Consider the following 17,370-nt stretch of genomic DNA (forward strand, 5'->3'; position numbering starts at 1 on the left):
AATATGTCATCCTGGACTAAGGAGAAGAGGGTAGGAGTCTGGAACTTCAAAGGAAAGGAAAAAAATTCACAGAAAGATTAAAAAAGAGTAACTGGTTGGTAAACAAATGTTTGCTGGGCTATAGAGAAACAATGCAATATAGGGAGGAATTGTAATAATCAGACTTTGCTAAATCCTTCTGTGTCTACCATCCCAAATTCTTGTTATACTGTATTATCTATGGTGCTTGCTCCTTTCCTGGAGGAGTTTCTCTATCTAAATTCTTGTAGGCACTTAGGGCCTGCCCTTAGCCTCTACAGTCTAAATGCTTCTAAATGCGGTGAAGTACGACTCAACATCAAAAAGGAACTAACTATTAATACATGCTACAACACAATAAATCTCAAAATCATTATGCTAAGTAAAAAAAAGAGACAAAAAATAGTAGAGACTGTATCATCCAGTTATATAAAATTGTAGGAAATGCAAACTAATTTATAGTAACAGAAAGCAGATAAGCAGTAGTCTCAACACAGGGGTAAGATGAGATGCGATGAGTGGGTGTGTAGGATTACAAAGAGTCTGTAAAAACTTTGGGTGTGATGAATATGTTTTCCTAATTGTGGTCATGGTTTCCTGTGTGTGTACATATGTCAAAATTTTTCAAACTATACACTTCAAATATGTGGGATTTATTATATGTCAATCATACCTCAATAAAGGTCTTAAAAATAAAATAAAAATAGAAAATAAATGTGAGGTTAAAAGTATACTAACCCAGGGGCACCTGGGTGGCTCAGTCATTAGGCATCTGCCTTTGGCTCGGGTTATGATCCCAGGGTCCTGGGGTCGAGCCTCACATCAGGCTCCCTGCTGGGTGGGGGGCCTGCTTCTTCCTCTCCCACTCCTCTGCTTGTGTTCCCTCTTTCACTGTGTCTCTCTCTGTCAAATAATAAATAAAATATTTTTTTAAAAAGTATACTAACCCAGAACCACATCCCTCGACACCACCATTCCAAACTCTTGGGTGGTGTGCCTTAAAAATGCTTCATATGTAGACAGTTATCTGTCTCCATTGTAAAGCTGGCAAGTATGTATGTATAATGCACCTTTTAGAGAAATAGCAAGATTCTACTGAACCCTGAGTATGGCTTCTGTCTTTCAGAAGATGACTGAGTCATGGAGACAGAGTGTAGGCTATTTAGCTCTCCTATTTGCACATACGACATGCACTTACATAAACTCTCACATGTTCAAATCTGCTTTTTCTAGGTTTTGTGTCCAAAGCCATCACTGACCCCCAGGCCAAGGACCCAGCCACCCCCCCACCACTACCATGGCCGAAGACGCGGACATGCGCAATGAGCTGGAGGAGATGCAGCGACGGGCTGACCAGCTGGCTGATGAGGTGAGGAATGGGACGTGAGAAAGGAGCAAAACATGGGGAGCTGAGTAGTTTGTCTTATTCAGGTTCAGGTGGAAAAGGTCTACTAACATCTCAATTTTAAAAACGGAGGAGTAGGACTTTGATTTTCTATACACCTAACACCTCTACAGATAGGAATGGGTGGATAAACCTGCATATAACTAATGTCTTAGCCGAAACTCCCAATTCCTAGAAATCTAGAGAAGTCAAGATCCCCTAAGAAAAGCTGTCTTTGGCTGTCTGGAGCTGGCCTGATTCTGAGAGCTGATTGTTACATTTTCCAGAATCTTTCAAGCTGGTGTTAAAATTGACTTATACAAATTGATAATTAAATAGATTATATTAAAAACCAAGGGCAATAAACACTCAAAACTCAATCAGTTTTTAAATATTTCCCTATTACCTATGTTCTCAAAGTTTTTGATTTGTGTTACAACTATAGTGCAGGAATACCATATAACAGCGTGTTACTGTACATCTTCCCAAATTCACCTTCAGGGATGCCATGCTATGTTCAAAAATCAGACAGGTTAAGGATGTTTATAGCACAGGAATCTGCAAATGCTCCCAACCAGGATTTGATTGACTGTTTTGTTGACTGTCTAAACTTAAGTGGAGAAAATATTAATAACATAGATTGAACTTCAAAGTGTGCATGTCTCTAGCCATTATTCTTTAATTAACACAAAAAAATGGAGAAAATCTAGTATTTGAAAAATTTTTTCTCTTCAGCAAAGAAGTCACTTGCATCATTGACAAAGTAGCAAAGTCCCAACATTTCTTTATTGTCTCACTTTTCTCTTACTCATTAATGCAAATGACATTCATGTCAGAACTACACTTGTTCTTTGCCTGCTTAGCAGTGGACACAAGAGTTCAGCAAAACTTGACAAAAGCTTTCTGTGAGAATCAATTTGCTACTTGAAATTTATAATAAAGGGCTTTGTGTATTGTATTATCTATAAATTTTATGATCTCGATCCCTTCTATCAGGAAAATAATAAGTTTAAATAACAACTATACATATATGTATATTCATATCTGTTTTATATTCGCATATTCATATTCATTTATTTTAGCATTTACCAGCATACCACGGCTTATAGCCATTTTATTTCAACAAGCAGCCTCCTGACAGCTCTTCCTGGAAACTTAACATTCTTCCTGCTCCTGCAGAATCTTGTCCAAAATAAGTTTGTCACTTAAAAACAAAGCCTTGAGAAATCACACTCGTTCTGGAGTCTAGTAGTTAGTTTCAAAGGAACTGAGAAAAAAGTGACAATGATGTGCCTGAGGGACCAGTGCTGACTTCAGACTTTCCATCTCACTTTGTCTTATCTAAGGCTGAAGATAATTATTGTAGCTGTCTCCTATAGGCTGGTTATTTCAAACATGCTTGATTTTTTTTTTTTTCACCCTAAGGCGACAGCTTAATTTGTATTGATAAGAACTTCCAATTGTGTTTCTAGGAGCTTTATAAGAAACTTGATGTTAGATTCATCTCAATTCATGAGAAATTATGTTTGTGTTTAAAATTCAATATTCCTGGTCCAAGGAGGCCAAATTAATCCTCTGAGTATTTGAGATAATTTTTCATGCATCCTGCACATGCAAAATTATCTTTTCCAGATTACTTTGTCTTTGATATCAAGATCAGCTTCATCATATGGTTTTGATTTTAGAAGATCAGCTTTAATGTAATTGCTTTAGGGAATCTTATTATGTAGAAAGACTGATAGGAAATAGATTGAAAATGTGTTCAGTTACAAACTTAAAAGAATATGTGATAATAACCCTTTGTGTCTCTCAAGTGAAGAGAATAGTTTAGAATTTCCAAGACCTCTGATTCCTGCATTCATAATTTTTTTTTTTTTTAAATCTCAGTCACTGGAAAGCACCCGTCGTATGCTGCAACTGGTTGAAGAGGTAAGGAGTGGCCATGTTTCAAAATAAACTAATCCCTTTTGCTGGCATATTCTTTTCCTAGACCCTACTGCCTTTTCCTAGGCCATGATCCTATTGATTCCATTGATTCCATTATAGCCTACCTGGAATTGACATTAATGAAGGAGATGTCAGAAAGCCATCAAAGGATCCTCTCTCCCTCCCAGCCCCGGCTACCTTTATAGTCGGGGAAGTAGAGAAGGATGGTATTTCCAAGTAAATGCTCCTAAGAAATCGTAGAACATTGAATCACTTTAAGCAAATATAAAGTCGTTACTTACATAAAAACTTCATTTGTAATGCTTTTGATGCCTCTAAGTCACATCTAATCTTGACATTCTGTTTTGACTTAGCCACACATATGACTTTTAAAAATATATATCCCCGTAGACACAATGTTTTCAGAAACTGTAATATTGAGAGTCAGGCACTAAAATTCATGAAGTAATAGGAAAATTCTTTGATAAAAGGAATTTCAAGGCCATAACACAAATATAGAAACTCTTTTATATTCCCGACTCTGGATTGAACATCCATTTGCAAGGCATCGTTAATGAATCCCAAACTACTCTTAAATGGGTAAAATAGGGCAGATAGCAATAATGGAATCAAAAGGGCATTTACAATAAAGCTTGCTCATTCCAGTTGGGGAGAGCAGTAGTCAACCAGGAGGAATAAGTGGATTAATTGAACTTGCCCATTGGGAGAGATGAAGTGGAAAAAGAATGGGATGGGCTATATTTATCTTAACTGAATAAAACAAGTCTAATAGTTTTTATTCAGTGAAATGCTATTTTAGCTATGCTTTAAAACTGCTTATCAATTCATGTGTGGTTATCATTTTTAGAGATCTTGCGTGTTCTCGAGCAGAATGATTAAATGAGCCTACTTGCCTCATGCTACTGTAAATTGCTTATGCAATGACATGAAAGAAAGATCAATGTTATAAGGCTAACAGGAAGTTCAGCTGTCCCTCAAGCGAGGGAAGTCAACATCTTCCTTTATTTCTGCAGCTTCAGCTTCATATCCAGAAATGAAATATTGGCTAAATGTGACTTGCCACAAGAGGAGTGGGGAGAAGGGGGCACCGTAAGCTCCCCAGGACACAAGGGAAGGGTGGGAGGTACACTTACTGAAACCTGTTATCACAAAAAATGAGTACTTGAGCCTGCCATGTAGCACAAATTGGCTCCCACAGGAAGGCAGGCCAACACAGCAGCCCTTGGCAGCACAGAAAGCAGCTTTCCTTCTCTAAATGAAGAGAAATGTTGTTGTTGCTCTATTCTGGGAACACTCATGCAGAAATACTTGAGGACCCCCAAAGAGAAGGCAGGTATTCAAAATCTGAGTGCTGGCGAGGCTTTCAGAGTTGACTTATTGTCCCTCAGCCCATAATGAGAACAAACAAAAGGGGCAGATCTTCTTAACATTCCCACGTGAGTTCTCACGTTGACCTGAAGGGAACTCACATGTCAACTGACACGTTATATGTCTTTATGACCTTCAACCATAGACTCCAGGCTCATTTTTCAATTTCATTTATGTGTGTGCCCACGTGAAGTAAATTTCTAAAATATCAGAACTATCACCATTTGGTCTACCCGTGCAGTGTTGAAACCCTGCTTAGAATGTGCGAAGTGGTGGAACAAATGCATTAGGATGCATTACTTTGAACTGGTTCCTCATCCATCAGAGTCAGTGGGCCAATGAACTTCTTTTTTGCCTCTTCTTAAATGGCAGACAGTGTCGACCAGTCTTGAGTAAGTGGTGTTTGTTCTAATTTATTCTGGGGGAGGAGAAACTCTCAAAAGCTCTGTTTATTGAAGTAGTATACTTGAATCATAATTTTTGTTTCTCCTGAAGGATTTCTTGATCAAGCATGAGGTTGCCTCTTAGAACAAGGGGTGAAACAGATGGAAGCTAGTTCCTACCTCTCATAAATGAGAAGACGCTATTAGACTTTGTAGCCTTCGGAACTTATGAGCAAGGCATTATTAGCATAGGTTGATTGCTTTTACTTCCCCCTGGGTTATTTTATATTGATGGTCAAATACCCCTTAGGTCTAGGGCATTGATTATTCAGAAGGTAGTCTGCTTTTCAATCAAAAAAGAAATTCTCTTTAAAGGAATCAGCATTAAATATTCATTAAGGGCAGAAATCATTTGGCAAATATGAGCACTGAAATACCAGGATCTTGCTCAGGATCCCAAGTGCTATATCAGTGCTATATAATTTGAATTGAGTTGAATTCTTACTGAAATTTAGTCTCAAAGACGGGAAAGTATACTAAATTTGTAGTCTCTCCCTAAGGCAGACAACACCACTTTCAGCTCAGTATAGGACTTTGTGCCAGTCCTCACAGACATTAGGGTGTAACAGAGTGGCAGGTATAGAAACTTGCTTTTTAATAGGTGCCATTATTGGCATCTCAACGATAATGTAAGGTTTTACAGAAGTTAGTTGGGAAAGATCAGAAAAACTGGATACCACACATAGGCAAAAAGATTAGAAATCATATAGTACTTGGTTCCCAGTTTCGAGTTTCCCGTTGGCTCTTTTGATGGCTGCACTTCAACAAACGTGTATGGAAGGCCTCCCTTTGGGAGCGGGAGGGAAGATATAAATTGGTATCATGTGGGAAAACAGGAATGAACATAGCTCTCCAAAGTCAAGTCCTATCTTTGGAGCATGTAATTAATTCTGGTAACAGAGTCATGAATGTTCCCTCAAGAAGGGAATATTTGGTCCAGGCAAAAAAGTTGACTTTGTGGACACTACATACTGGGAATGAAGTCTACACATGAATGTCTTGGGCTAGGGAAAGTCACCCCAGAAAGCCTCACTGCTTGAGGGCAGGCCAGACCAGAAGCACCACCTAGAGCTTTCACGGAGTAATAGTTACTGAGGTTCTTCAACATTGCATGGATGTTTTAAGCGTATTTTTTTTTTTCATCCCAACTTATCTTTCAAGGCACCTTGGCGATGAGAAGAGAATAAGCATTCTAAAGCCATGCCTTTGTTATGCCAGACTTTCTACTAAAACTGGAAACTTGAAGCAGGGTAGTTCTTTTCACATAGGTAGATGTGGGGCCTTTGGGAATTCTCTCAGTTAAGGAAATGCCGGAAGAGTCCTGGTTTTAGTTCAGATGTGTTGGACTTGGGGGAAAGCATCTCAGAATGACAAAAGAAAGACTTAAAAATGTTCTAGGTATGGTCTTGATTCATCTGCAAGCAAGGAAAAATAAAAAGAGAGAAATGAAAAGAAAAAAGAAAGAAATGAAACAAATCCTCTGGTTTTTAGGTGACAGTTTTCCCAGCAATCTCAAACAGAATTAAACATCTCAAACAATTCAGCTAAGACAAAAATGGAACCACCTCCTCTCATCTCCAGCTATTAAAACATAATACTTAAGAATAAGAGAAAGTAATATTCTGCCTTCCCTGAAATACTGTCCTCATACCTGCCCTTCTCCTCCCTCACATTTCTAGTTTCCCCAAAGAACAATCCAGTTATTTTGATAAAAACTGTCAGCAACACAATGGAATCGAATGTAAGTTCTAATATTTATCAAGAGCCTACTATATGCGGGGTACTATACCCAGAGCTATCTTCGTCAAACATATATAACCTAACTTAACTCTTGTAGGTCCCTACCTTTTACTACTATTCTGATCTCCATCTTATCAAGGGGGAAATTGCAGTACACAGTGATTAAGGAACTTGCTTGAGACTCTCAGCTACAGATGGCAGAGATGAAGTTAAAACCCAGGTGTTCCTGATCCCAGAGTATGAACTTATTCGTAACACTTCCCTAACCTCAGCAACTCCTACCATATTTCCTTTTTATTTGAGAATTCTGCAAAAAGCGGAAGGCTCTGAGGAAGCAAACACAGCAGCCCATTCCAAACTGATGGAGATTTTATACAAATTAAATCCTTTATCTTAATTGCTTTTTGGAACCATAGCCTCCCCTGGAATTGAACTTTTAGAAGTCTTTACATTCTGTAGTTCGTTTTGTCCCTATACATACTCTGGGAAGTGAGGGAGCTGTTTCTGTTCCTGTCTGGGCACAGAAATGGTTGAAACACAGGCCAGTGTAAACAAATGTCTATTTACAGCACACGTAAAGAAAAGATTTTGAAACGTGTCCTGGGGTCTGGAATCTTGCTGCTCCAGCAATATCATTAGATGGTAGAGCTTATTCAGAAAGCAAAATCTCGGGGTCTGTCTCAATCCTACTGAATCAGGGTCCACATTTTAATAAGATGTTTCCTGTGCAGGGGATTTGCCTGCATATTAAGGTTTGGGAGGTAGTGTTCTGGAAGCTTCTGACCATAGTAGGTAATGATGATATTTTTCATTTGCCAAATATCCTGCTATAGATGCATTTTCTGAAGATATTTATTTTATAAACCCTTATGTCATTCTAACTCTAGGCCAGGCACCATTCTAGCATGTGCCACATACTATTTCATTTAATTCCCATGACAACTCATGAGGTATTAACTATTATTATTGCTGTCTTACAAATGAGGGAACTGAGGCACAGAATAATTAAGACATTTACCTGAGGTTCCACAGCTAGGAAATGAAATCACCAGGATCCCAGGGCCGAGTCTGGCTCCAGAATTTGTGCTGTTGGTGACTCTGGAAGCCAACCTAAGCTCTCCAAATGACTTCCTAATTTCACTAACTGAAGCCTATCAAAATGTGTTCAGAGGAAACTTGGTTTTTCCTTTCTGGACCATTCTCTGAAATAGTGAGTGTATAAAACTCACAGAAAACATTTTCAATGCTCTGTATTTTAGAAGCCCTATTGAGTTGTTAAAATACTATTTCAAAACAGAACAAAACAAAGCTAAATCTTTCCGGGGACTTCCACTAATATCTCTCTCTCTTTTTCTCAGTTTAAAATAAGTCAGTGGAAAATATATGGGGCCATGAGAAATGTCTTCCATTCAAGTTTATTCTAGGGACCACCATGAGTATTCCTTGAAAAACAAATTAATCCAAACTGTTAGCAATACCTATTCATACTTATTAACAATCACCCTGTAAAATGAAAAGTCTTTACTTCACCAGTTTGAGCTCCCAGCAATGATGATTTTTAAGAATGAGCCATTCAAATATCTTTTCCCCTACCCACCACATCCTACTCCGATCACCAAATATTTCAGGTGGTGTTTGGTTTGTTTAGATCATGTGGAGTGAGATGAGGATTGCCTTTTCCAGACTTCTGCTTGTGGGTGAATTATTTTCTCATACTCTATTATTGTGCAGAATTTTAGATTTCAGAATAGAGAGCCTTTATTTCTCATCTGGCCATTGGTTTTCTAAATCTCACAGAACTTTTCTGCGTAGAGGGAAAATGGGAGGGTGAGTTCGGTTTGGGGCTCTATTTCTCAACCATTGTGAGGCAGTCACCTCACCCCCAAAGTTTTTTACTTACCAATGGGGCATCCAGTCCCAATTCACTGAGGGAAACTTCCTGATCCATCATGCCAGCAAAGATTTAGTTTAGAAGATTTTGAAAGGGTTGCTTTTTATAGTTGGTGTTATAGAAACTACAGGGCATTATTGTTTTGCAAATATAAAACCACACTATAATATTAAGTTGTGTGTTCCAATTCCATGCCAAGCCCCAACCCCAGCCCTACCCCCATGGAAATTGAGCCACATCCCCCTCATCTATCCTAAGATTCACTGATAGGGCAAGTCCACAGATGACCACTTCCTCTGAGTCCCTCCTGTACCCTTAGTACCCTTGCCCTATTTCCTCCCTCTTTTTCCTTTGGTCCTTCTTCATTTTCCATTTCTAGGGCTAATTGTCCCCTTACTGATTTCTCTTTCTCTCTTTTCTCTCTCTAATTCTTTATTCAACTTTGCTACCATTATTGGAATGTAGAGTAAAGATGCTGGTATCAGGACTTTGGTTATGTTGGATGAACAAGGAGGTAAGTTGAGATTTCTTCAGTAAGAACAATTCCTCATCTGAATAAAGTGCATTTAAAAAAATTATTTGTGTACACACAGGTAGTCCTTCGAACATATTTATATGCATATATGAGTATGAGTATAAGGGTACTAGAGTTTCCACCATCTTGCTTTTTCCCTTTCTCTGTTGAAAAGATTGGTAGATGTATGGGAATGTTAAAGCCTTCATGACTGATTGAATGTCACTACTCTCCCTATTAAATATGTTGGAGTAAGATAATTTTTACGGCAAAAGTCATTTTTTTTTCTTTTAACGATAGTATTTTGGACAGTTTGAGAATTCTCTGATCCTCCTTTCCCCTAATTTTCCCCATAAACTTAGTCTTCTTATAGTAATTCCTAGATAGAATGAGAGAATAATATATCACTTCCATTTCTTGTGACCATCCTATTTCAGTATCTGACAGTTTTGATTTCTAAGTCATCATGAGGATTCCTTAAATAACCAAACTAGGTCCTTTTAGGTCTTCAACAGGATATAAGCTGAGGGAGATCATTGGAAAATGGGGAATTGAACCATTTAAAATATTTAAATTGTTTTGTAATTATTATGGAACTGCTAAAAGCAACGAAAATCAGAAAACCCATGAAAAGCATCTTTATACTCTAAAGTGGAATCTAGAAGGATAACATTTTCTGTCTCAATATATCTTGTGGTATGGTGATGCTTATTTAATTCTAGCCACAAGTTAGCTAGCTGATTCTATTCTGAATTCTTATCATAACAAGCAAATTGCTGAGAATTTTTTCTTTATTTATGTCGTTGAAAACTTTAGAAAATTCTTAGAAGTCATCAGAAATTTTTAATGTCAAAGATAAAAATGTAAAATTTATTCACAACATAGGACACCACAAACAAACTTCAAAAATAAAGATACCTCAAATGGGGTGGGGGCATGGGAATTGCCATACAGATAACAGACATAAGGCATTTTCCTAAATACAGAGAGACCTTGCAAGTGATCAGAGAAAAGGGCAACAACCTATAAGCAAATTGATGTAAGATATAAATCATCAGTTTATAAACAGACATATGAAACCATGTTTCAACTGACAATAATGTCTTTAGCAGACCGATACAAATTTTTAAAATTGATAAACACTGTGAGTATTTTGGGAAAACAGAGATCTTCAATGTACAGATAGGCTCTTTAGACTGATATGTATGTTTGAAGAATGATTGGTTAATATTTTCAAATTATGATATACACCCATCTTTAACCAAGACATTCTACTCCTGGAATTATATGCTGCAGAAATATATTGACAGCTATTGTGTTTAAGAGTGTAAAACTGGAAACAGCCTAAATATCTGTCAGTGGGGAGACCAACCAAATGAATTATGGACTAGCCATAAAAGAAATATTCTTCAACCATTACACTAAATGAGATAAATCTTTACCACCTTCTGATGAGTTAGGGCAAGGCAGGGAGGAACTGGGAAAAGGTATCATTTGGGGTCCTCTGGGAGTAAATGCTGAGTCAGAAGTGTATGAGATCTCTTGTGGATGCCTGTGATGGGTTAAGGGAAGAGGAGTAGGAGTAGATGGGGAAAGCTGTTGACTGATGCAAGTCTAACAACTTGTTAAGAGGAACAGAGCAGAGAGGATTTGGGAGGAAGTGCCTCAGACTCCAGTCCTGCTCTGAGAAAATGTCAGCCTTGCTGATGGGGAGTCCAGGGGCTAAGAAAACCCAATGGAGCAGTCCCACCGTAGGAAGGAATGTAGTGATGCCATTGTGCTTATGGCTATGGCTGAGCCATATGGCTGAGCTCATGACTAGAAACATCCCAGTGACAGCATAGTCTCCATGAAAAGACTTTGGTGGATCCCTTAGGTGTAGCAACTGGACATGTGAGGTAACTACAAATTCCCTCTTAAAGGGAGATCTGAGGGGCACATCATCATGGCTGTCATATATAGACTTTTGTTTCTGTATTATTTATTTGTATTGAGCTTTGTCCATAAATATATGCCAACCAATTAAAAAATCAAGAGAAAAAAGTTTTTTTAAATAATTGAACATCAACCCCAACACTTACCCACAATTTTTAAAATACAAATTGTTAACGATTTAGACACAAATAATTGAGCCTAGTGACATAGTTGTGTTTTGAAGGAATTATAATAGCAGTGGCAGTCTTCAGAACTCCCCAAATAAATTTGCTATGTTGTAATAGTTGCTGGTTTGATCCATGTAACAATGTCCCAGATTTTGAAACTGTGGACATAGCAAATAACTTTTAAAAATTAACACACAGGTGCCCGTGTGGAAGAGTAGTACCTCATTTCCAGAGTTAAACTGATACATATACACTCAAATAATTAGGAATTCCACCTTATTAATTTTCATGTGAAGGGGACAAAAAAGGGAGAAAGGTAATTGCAGGAAAGTTCTGAGAAAGATTCAAAGTAATGCTTTCTTCCCAATACCATAAAACATTAACATAAAGACTTGGAAAATAATATATACAAATGTGGAATGAAAAAGAGAGAAAGTGAATAACATGCTTAAATTGAGTTGCAAATTTCATTGCACTTTGATGAAGAGATTCTCGAGATAAAATTTGCCAGAATCTCCATACAAAAATATATTCTTAAGCACAAGTGATTCTCAGGAACATCTATATATTATTTTTCTGAGAAAGGAAGCAAAAGAATAGATTTCCCCCAAAAGATAGTTAATATTCTCATCTAAAACATTTCATTTGTGGCCACACCACGGTAAATGCTGAATCCCTCAGTAAACGTATTTTGTAGGCTAGCCTTGGTTTTACCAGATTCATGGTGATCCCAATGATACTGAGAAAAAACACACAACTGGAAAACCCCACAAAGTGAGTGGCTTCTGCCTGGTCTTAAGTGGTACATGTTCCATTTATACTATAAGGTGATTAGGACCTTTTAAAATGATGGATGAGCCTAAGTCAACAACTGTCTTCATTGTCATGATAAATGCATTTTCATTCTGCATATGCTGTGTTTAGATGCTTTAAAATTTCTCTCCAGTTATGCTCTCCTAATTTTGTCTATGCCTCAGCACCAAAAATGTTGATTGCTTCTCTCCTGCAGCTGCACAGGAGTTTCAAGAAACAGACATCCTTCCAAAGAACCATTCCAGGTTGTCCAGCTAAATGGTTGCATTCAGAAATTCTTTATGGGATTCTTGTTTTATACCCAGGTATCAAGAGACACCAAGGAGCACTGAGCATGACAGATGGTCCTGGAAATGTACTGAGTCCTGGGACTTTTATTCCTTCCAGAAAATTTGTTTCGAAGTGAAATCACCATGAAACCACCTTATCACTAATGTGGGATGATTTAATCTTTCATCTCCATATCTCTTGTTCCTTTTGGTCTTTACTGGGTTATGTGTTTGTTTCAATGCTGAAGATGCAGCCCTTAGGAAAATCCCATGGGATCTACTTCAAGCTAAACAGTGAAAGCTTTGACCTCTACAGAGGAAGGGCAAAGTAAGGCCTCTTCCAGAGTGCCTACTGACTTTCTTAAAAGGTTCATGGCACTGCAAGGTAGCATTGGAGAAAACATTCCTCTTGCTAAAGTCTACACACTAATATCTGTTACAAATGATGAAAGCTGCACTGTCCAGTGTGATAGCCACTAGCCACATGTGACTATTTAAATTTACATAATGAATTTCCAAATGTTCAATAATGCTAAGGATAATGGCAATCACATAGGTGGCATCTGGTAACTGACTATACTCATGAAGTCTTGTACACTGGGTCAATAACTTTGACGTCTTGCTACTCTTTTACTGTTTGTTTTTTAGCCAGGTTGGGGATTCTAAGGGCCTCATGTTGTCTTCCTTAAGTAAGATTAGTAGGAAAAAAAATGTCTAAACTTAGATCCCTCACTATCCTCACATTGGTGGATCTCTCATAAATAACTAGTCATCCAAACACGGCAAAAGAAAGTACAATCTCTTGCCTCAACATATAGTGCCATCATCATACTGGAATGCCTCTCCTAACTCAAAATATTATTGTCCTCCTGAGTCTCCAAGAATAGACAGAAAACAGCCAGAAACCACCCTAGAGAGGTAAGAAGCAGTCAACTATGGGCAGTACATTGCATCAACCGGTGAGATGCTGCTGGTCACACCAGGATGGAATGAAGATATTGGTTATTTTCAAGCATTTCCTGAGCGATGTCCTCACAGAATTGCATTGAAAAGCCATGAAGTCTCCATGTACCAAACACCCACAAACCTAACACGGTATCCTCTAAAGATGACTAGTGAGAATACCAATGACAAAATGGCACCACAATAGTTTTTATATTAAGGGCTTGGCTCATAATTGTGTTGAAGTGATAAATTCAACCAATATTGGTAGCTATAAAATTGTTTTCTGAAAGAGCTTCAGCACCCCTTTCTTAGCTATGACCTTTGCCTAATAGTCTGTCAACCTGTGATAGAACCCAGCTCACAGAAATTCCGACTGCAGCCAGCTTGTTTGTTTTTATATTTTAATTTGAATTCACTGGTTCAGAAACACAGCACGTGTGGATCAATTTACATTTTTTATTTTATTTTTATTACCTCCTAATCCCTGGGCCTACAGTAGGTGGTGCTCCTGAAATGTTGTCAGAAAAATTCCCCAGAAAGGACAAAGGCCTGAATATGTACCCCCATGCCATATTCTGTGTATTTTAGCGGTCATTAGTGGAGTGCAGCATGTTTTCCCTGACTCCAGATGCTCCATCAATCCCATCTCCACCCAGCACTCCAGGAAGCTATTAGCAATTATTCCATTGGGATTTCGGTCTGTACTTAACATGGTTCTTCCTTTTCACGATGTTGAGCTCCTTCTCTCTCTATCAGTCCCCCTAGTCAATAGTTAATTTTATCTGCAGGCTAATTTATTACATTCTTTAAAGGGAACTGGAAAGAAGTCTTCATAAAGACACAAAATCTTCTGGAATGTAAAGACTTGCCATCCTTTCTATTTTATTTTATTTTGTCCTTTTAAAGATTTTCTTAAAGACATTACTAGACCTATGCTTACCCAGCAGAAGTTCACTGGCACAACACCGTTTTTCTCCCCAGCTATCCAATGCTGGAGAGACACTTAAATCTTGCCTTCATCATTTATTTGAAGGGCACAGCACTGGTAGCAGATTCTCTAAACTGGATTCTATTCTTTAGCCCCCTTAGAGAGAAACACAGTGGGCTCTTGTTTTCCAAATGGACAGTCTCCCCAGTTTGGGTCAATAAGGAACCTATCTTAGTTTGTAATGATAATTTCCACTGGACAATTTAATGTGAAATTCTTCTAAGTGATTATGTCTGCCCTTAGACTGGAAATAGATTTATCAGTTTTATTCCAATCAAGACTTTATTCCCAGAGGCACAGGCAGGTGTGCATAGAAATGTAGATGAAAAGAGGGATGGAAGTGTAATTAGGTTCTGTAACTTGACAGCCAACACATCACATTGCTGCTTTCCTTTAAGGGTCTTAAAAGCTATTCTAAAAACCCCTTCATTGAACTTGTAATTTACTCAATGTGGTGCCATAACTTTTGAAAAATTAATCAAGTTTGTGAACGTAACCATGGCAACGTAGAAGCATGAGCTGGTTTTATGGCTATCGATCTACGTCTCAGATGCACTCTTTGCTGGAAGAGATGACTCGGTAACTGTTCTGTGTTCCAGCCTGTCACCCCTCCTCCAGACACCCATGTGTTTGTTCTCCCTGCTGTCTGCCTGGGGTTGGAATCTAACACACCCCCCTCCTCCACTGTAGAGCCTGGGAAATCAGAGAGCAGAGAAGTGAAATGCCTTCCAGAACTTTCATAACAAGTAAATCATAGGATGAAGAGAGGAATTTAAATGTCCCAGTGCTTGTAACATGACTCTGCTGACGTTGCCTTTTTTTTTTCTGTTTTTTTTTTTTTTTTTTTTTTTTTTTTTTTTTTTTTTTTTTTTAAGCAGTGTCTATGAGTTAAGGATTCAAAACCAAGAACTGTCCCTGGGCTAGGGAACAGCCCACAGCTAGGGGAAAAAAAAAAAAAAAAGATCTGGTACCCATTGCTAATTATCACCTTAATTGTTGTTATTTTCCCCAAAGAAGATTAACTCTATTTACTACCCTTACCTGGTGGAGGATACTTAAAACCAAAAGACAGAGATATTTAAAGTTGAAGCAGGTACCTTCTCTAGTAACATGACATCTTGAATTCCTAAAACACTAACACCATGTTTTTCTTTCTCTTGGGTTTCGCTGGTGTCTGAATAAGTGAATAGGTTGTGTTGCTTTCCTGGACACTCAGAATCCAACAGGCCCACGTGCCCCATCCCATCATGTCTGAATTACAAACTATTTCAAGCATTGTTTTTGTTCATTTCCTTCCACCTGTGCCTGGTAGGGCGGCAGCAGGTTCCAGCAATGCATCCTCTGGGACCATGCATTGTAAAATCTTTCTCTTTCAAATTCTGCTCCACATAGTCATTTCTCATGTTCTGTTGGAAACCCCCAAAAAATTCATTCCACACTGTCATCCCTTTGTCCTAACCAGAACAACTCGATCGTGTCGAAGAAGGCATGAACCATATCAACCAAGACATGAAGGAGGCCGAGAAAAATTTAAAAGATTTAGGGAAATGCTGTGGCCTTTTCATATGTCCTTGTAACAAGTAGGTACTGGGTACCAGCTCTAATCTGTGGCGTCCAGTTTTCTTTCTTTTCTTCTTTCTTTTGATTTTTTTCTTTTTTAATGTCAAAGTGAATGTCTGAAGTTTTGTCTTTTTTTTCTTTGTCCTTTTCCATCTGCTTCATTCTGTGGGGATAAAATACTTGTGTTTAATCAGAACAACTGGAACGCATTGAGGAAGGGATGGACCAAATCAATAAGGACATGAAAGAAGCAGAAAAGAATTTGACGGACCTAGGAAAATTCTGCGGGCTTTGTGTGTGTCCCTGTAACAAGTAGGTGCTGCCTGCCTGCCTGAAGCTTTGGTTTCCCAAGGCCCATCTCCAAGCCTTGACAAGCTCATTCCTGCCAAGCACAAAGGCAGGATGAGTATGTGGCATGCAGAACAACAGATCAATACCGTATCCAATGCATTCATCTCATAGCATAGATGATATTAGTGGGAGTTACTGTTGATGCATTAAAAATCAGGCATACTACAGTGAAAGCTTCACTGTCAGCAACTTTTATTGACAAACGTTTCAACATTTTCCAGAAAGTGTACCTTGAGACAGAGATGAGCCTCAAGAAAGAGGCACCCAGGAAATTTTGTTTTCCTACCACCCCAAAAGCCAAAATTGCAGAGCTAGAAAAGATTGTGGGGGTAAGTTTGGAAGTTGAGAAACACCTATGTTCAAGATTGGATTTTTCCAGAAGCAAAAGAGACAGGTAATTTGGCCTAAGCGAGCATCCTTAAGACAGAGAGTATGACAGAGATTGCCCCACCAGTTGCCAAATCTGCCCAGCGATTAGACTGTAGATGCCCCAACTGCACCCAGCACAGAGGCTGCGAGCACTTCAGCAAGAGGTGCTCAGGCCTTACTCAAATTGGACCCATCCCTCTGAAATTCTTCCTCTTGGAAGATCTACCTGTACACTGACCAAAATGTTGAAATGTGTAGATTTTGCATGCACGAACATCACAAAACATTCAACTGTTCTCAAGGTTCTGCAACGCTTCTTTGGAATGTAGCAGAAATGTGACATGTGGTTATAAAGGTTTACAACAGAAGGAACCTGAAAATGAGGGTTCTGGAAGATAGTCTTATTTGACTAGCAGTGGAAAAAAAAAATGCATGAGTGGATTGTCCAACATGCATTTGGAAAATTAAACCCGTTACCCAGCCTCCCTCACCCCTCCCACTTCCCTTTGAACAGAAGCCTTTTTCCTAAAAGCTCTCCTGATCCTAGCTTTTAGAACAGCAACTGATGTCATTTCTAGCTGATTATACGACCGTTCACAGCCTTTAAACTTTGAGGCTGATTTAAAATATCCCACTTCCTGTTTAGGAGGGGGAGGGGCTCGATGTAC

General features: G+C 38.5%; 1 protein-coding gene across 3 annotated transcripts in view; it reads left to right on the forward strand.

The window, feature by feature from the left end:
* SNAP25 (synaptosome associated protein 25) overlaps positions 1–17,370 on the forward strand; it is an 84,680-nt gene that overhangs the window by 54,989 nt on the left and 12,321 nt on the right. For 2 of the 3 annotated variants that reach the window (XM_059134023.1, XM_059134022.1), the window contains 4 exons: positions 1,252–1,387; positions 3,290–3,331; positions 9,257–9,305; positions 16,177–16,294. In XM_059134023.1, the coding sequence (XP_058990006.1) occupies positions 1,316–1,387; positions 3,290–3,331; positions 9,257–9,305; positions 16,177–16,294 (281 nt within the window). In that variant the 5' untranslated portion in view covers positions 1,252–1,315. Of the gene's footprint in view, positions 1–1,251; positions 1,388–3,289; positions 3,332–9,256; positions 9,306–15,884; positions 16,003–16,176; positions 16,295–17,370 lie in introns of all 3 variants that reach the window. The other variant, XM_059134024.1, reaches the window with a different exon arrangement.

Source organism: Mustela lutreola, chromosome 9, assembly GCF_030435805.1.
Source record: "Mustela lutreola isolate mMusLut2 chromosome 9, mMusLut2.pri, whole genome shotgun sequence".
In the NCBI taxonomy this organism is placed as follows: domain Eukaryota; kingdom Metazoa; phylum Chordata; class Mammalia; order Carnivora; family Mustelidae; genus Mustela; species Mustela lutreola.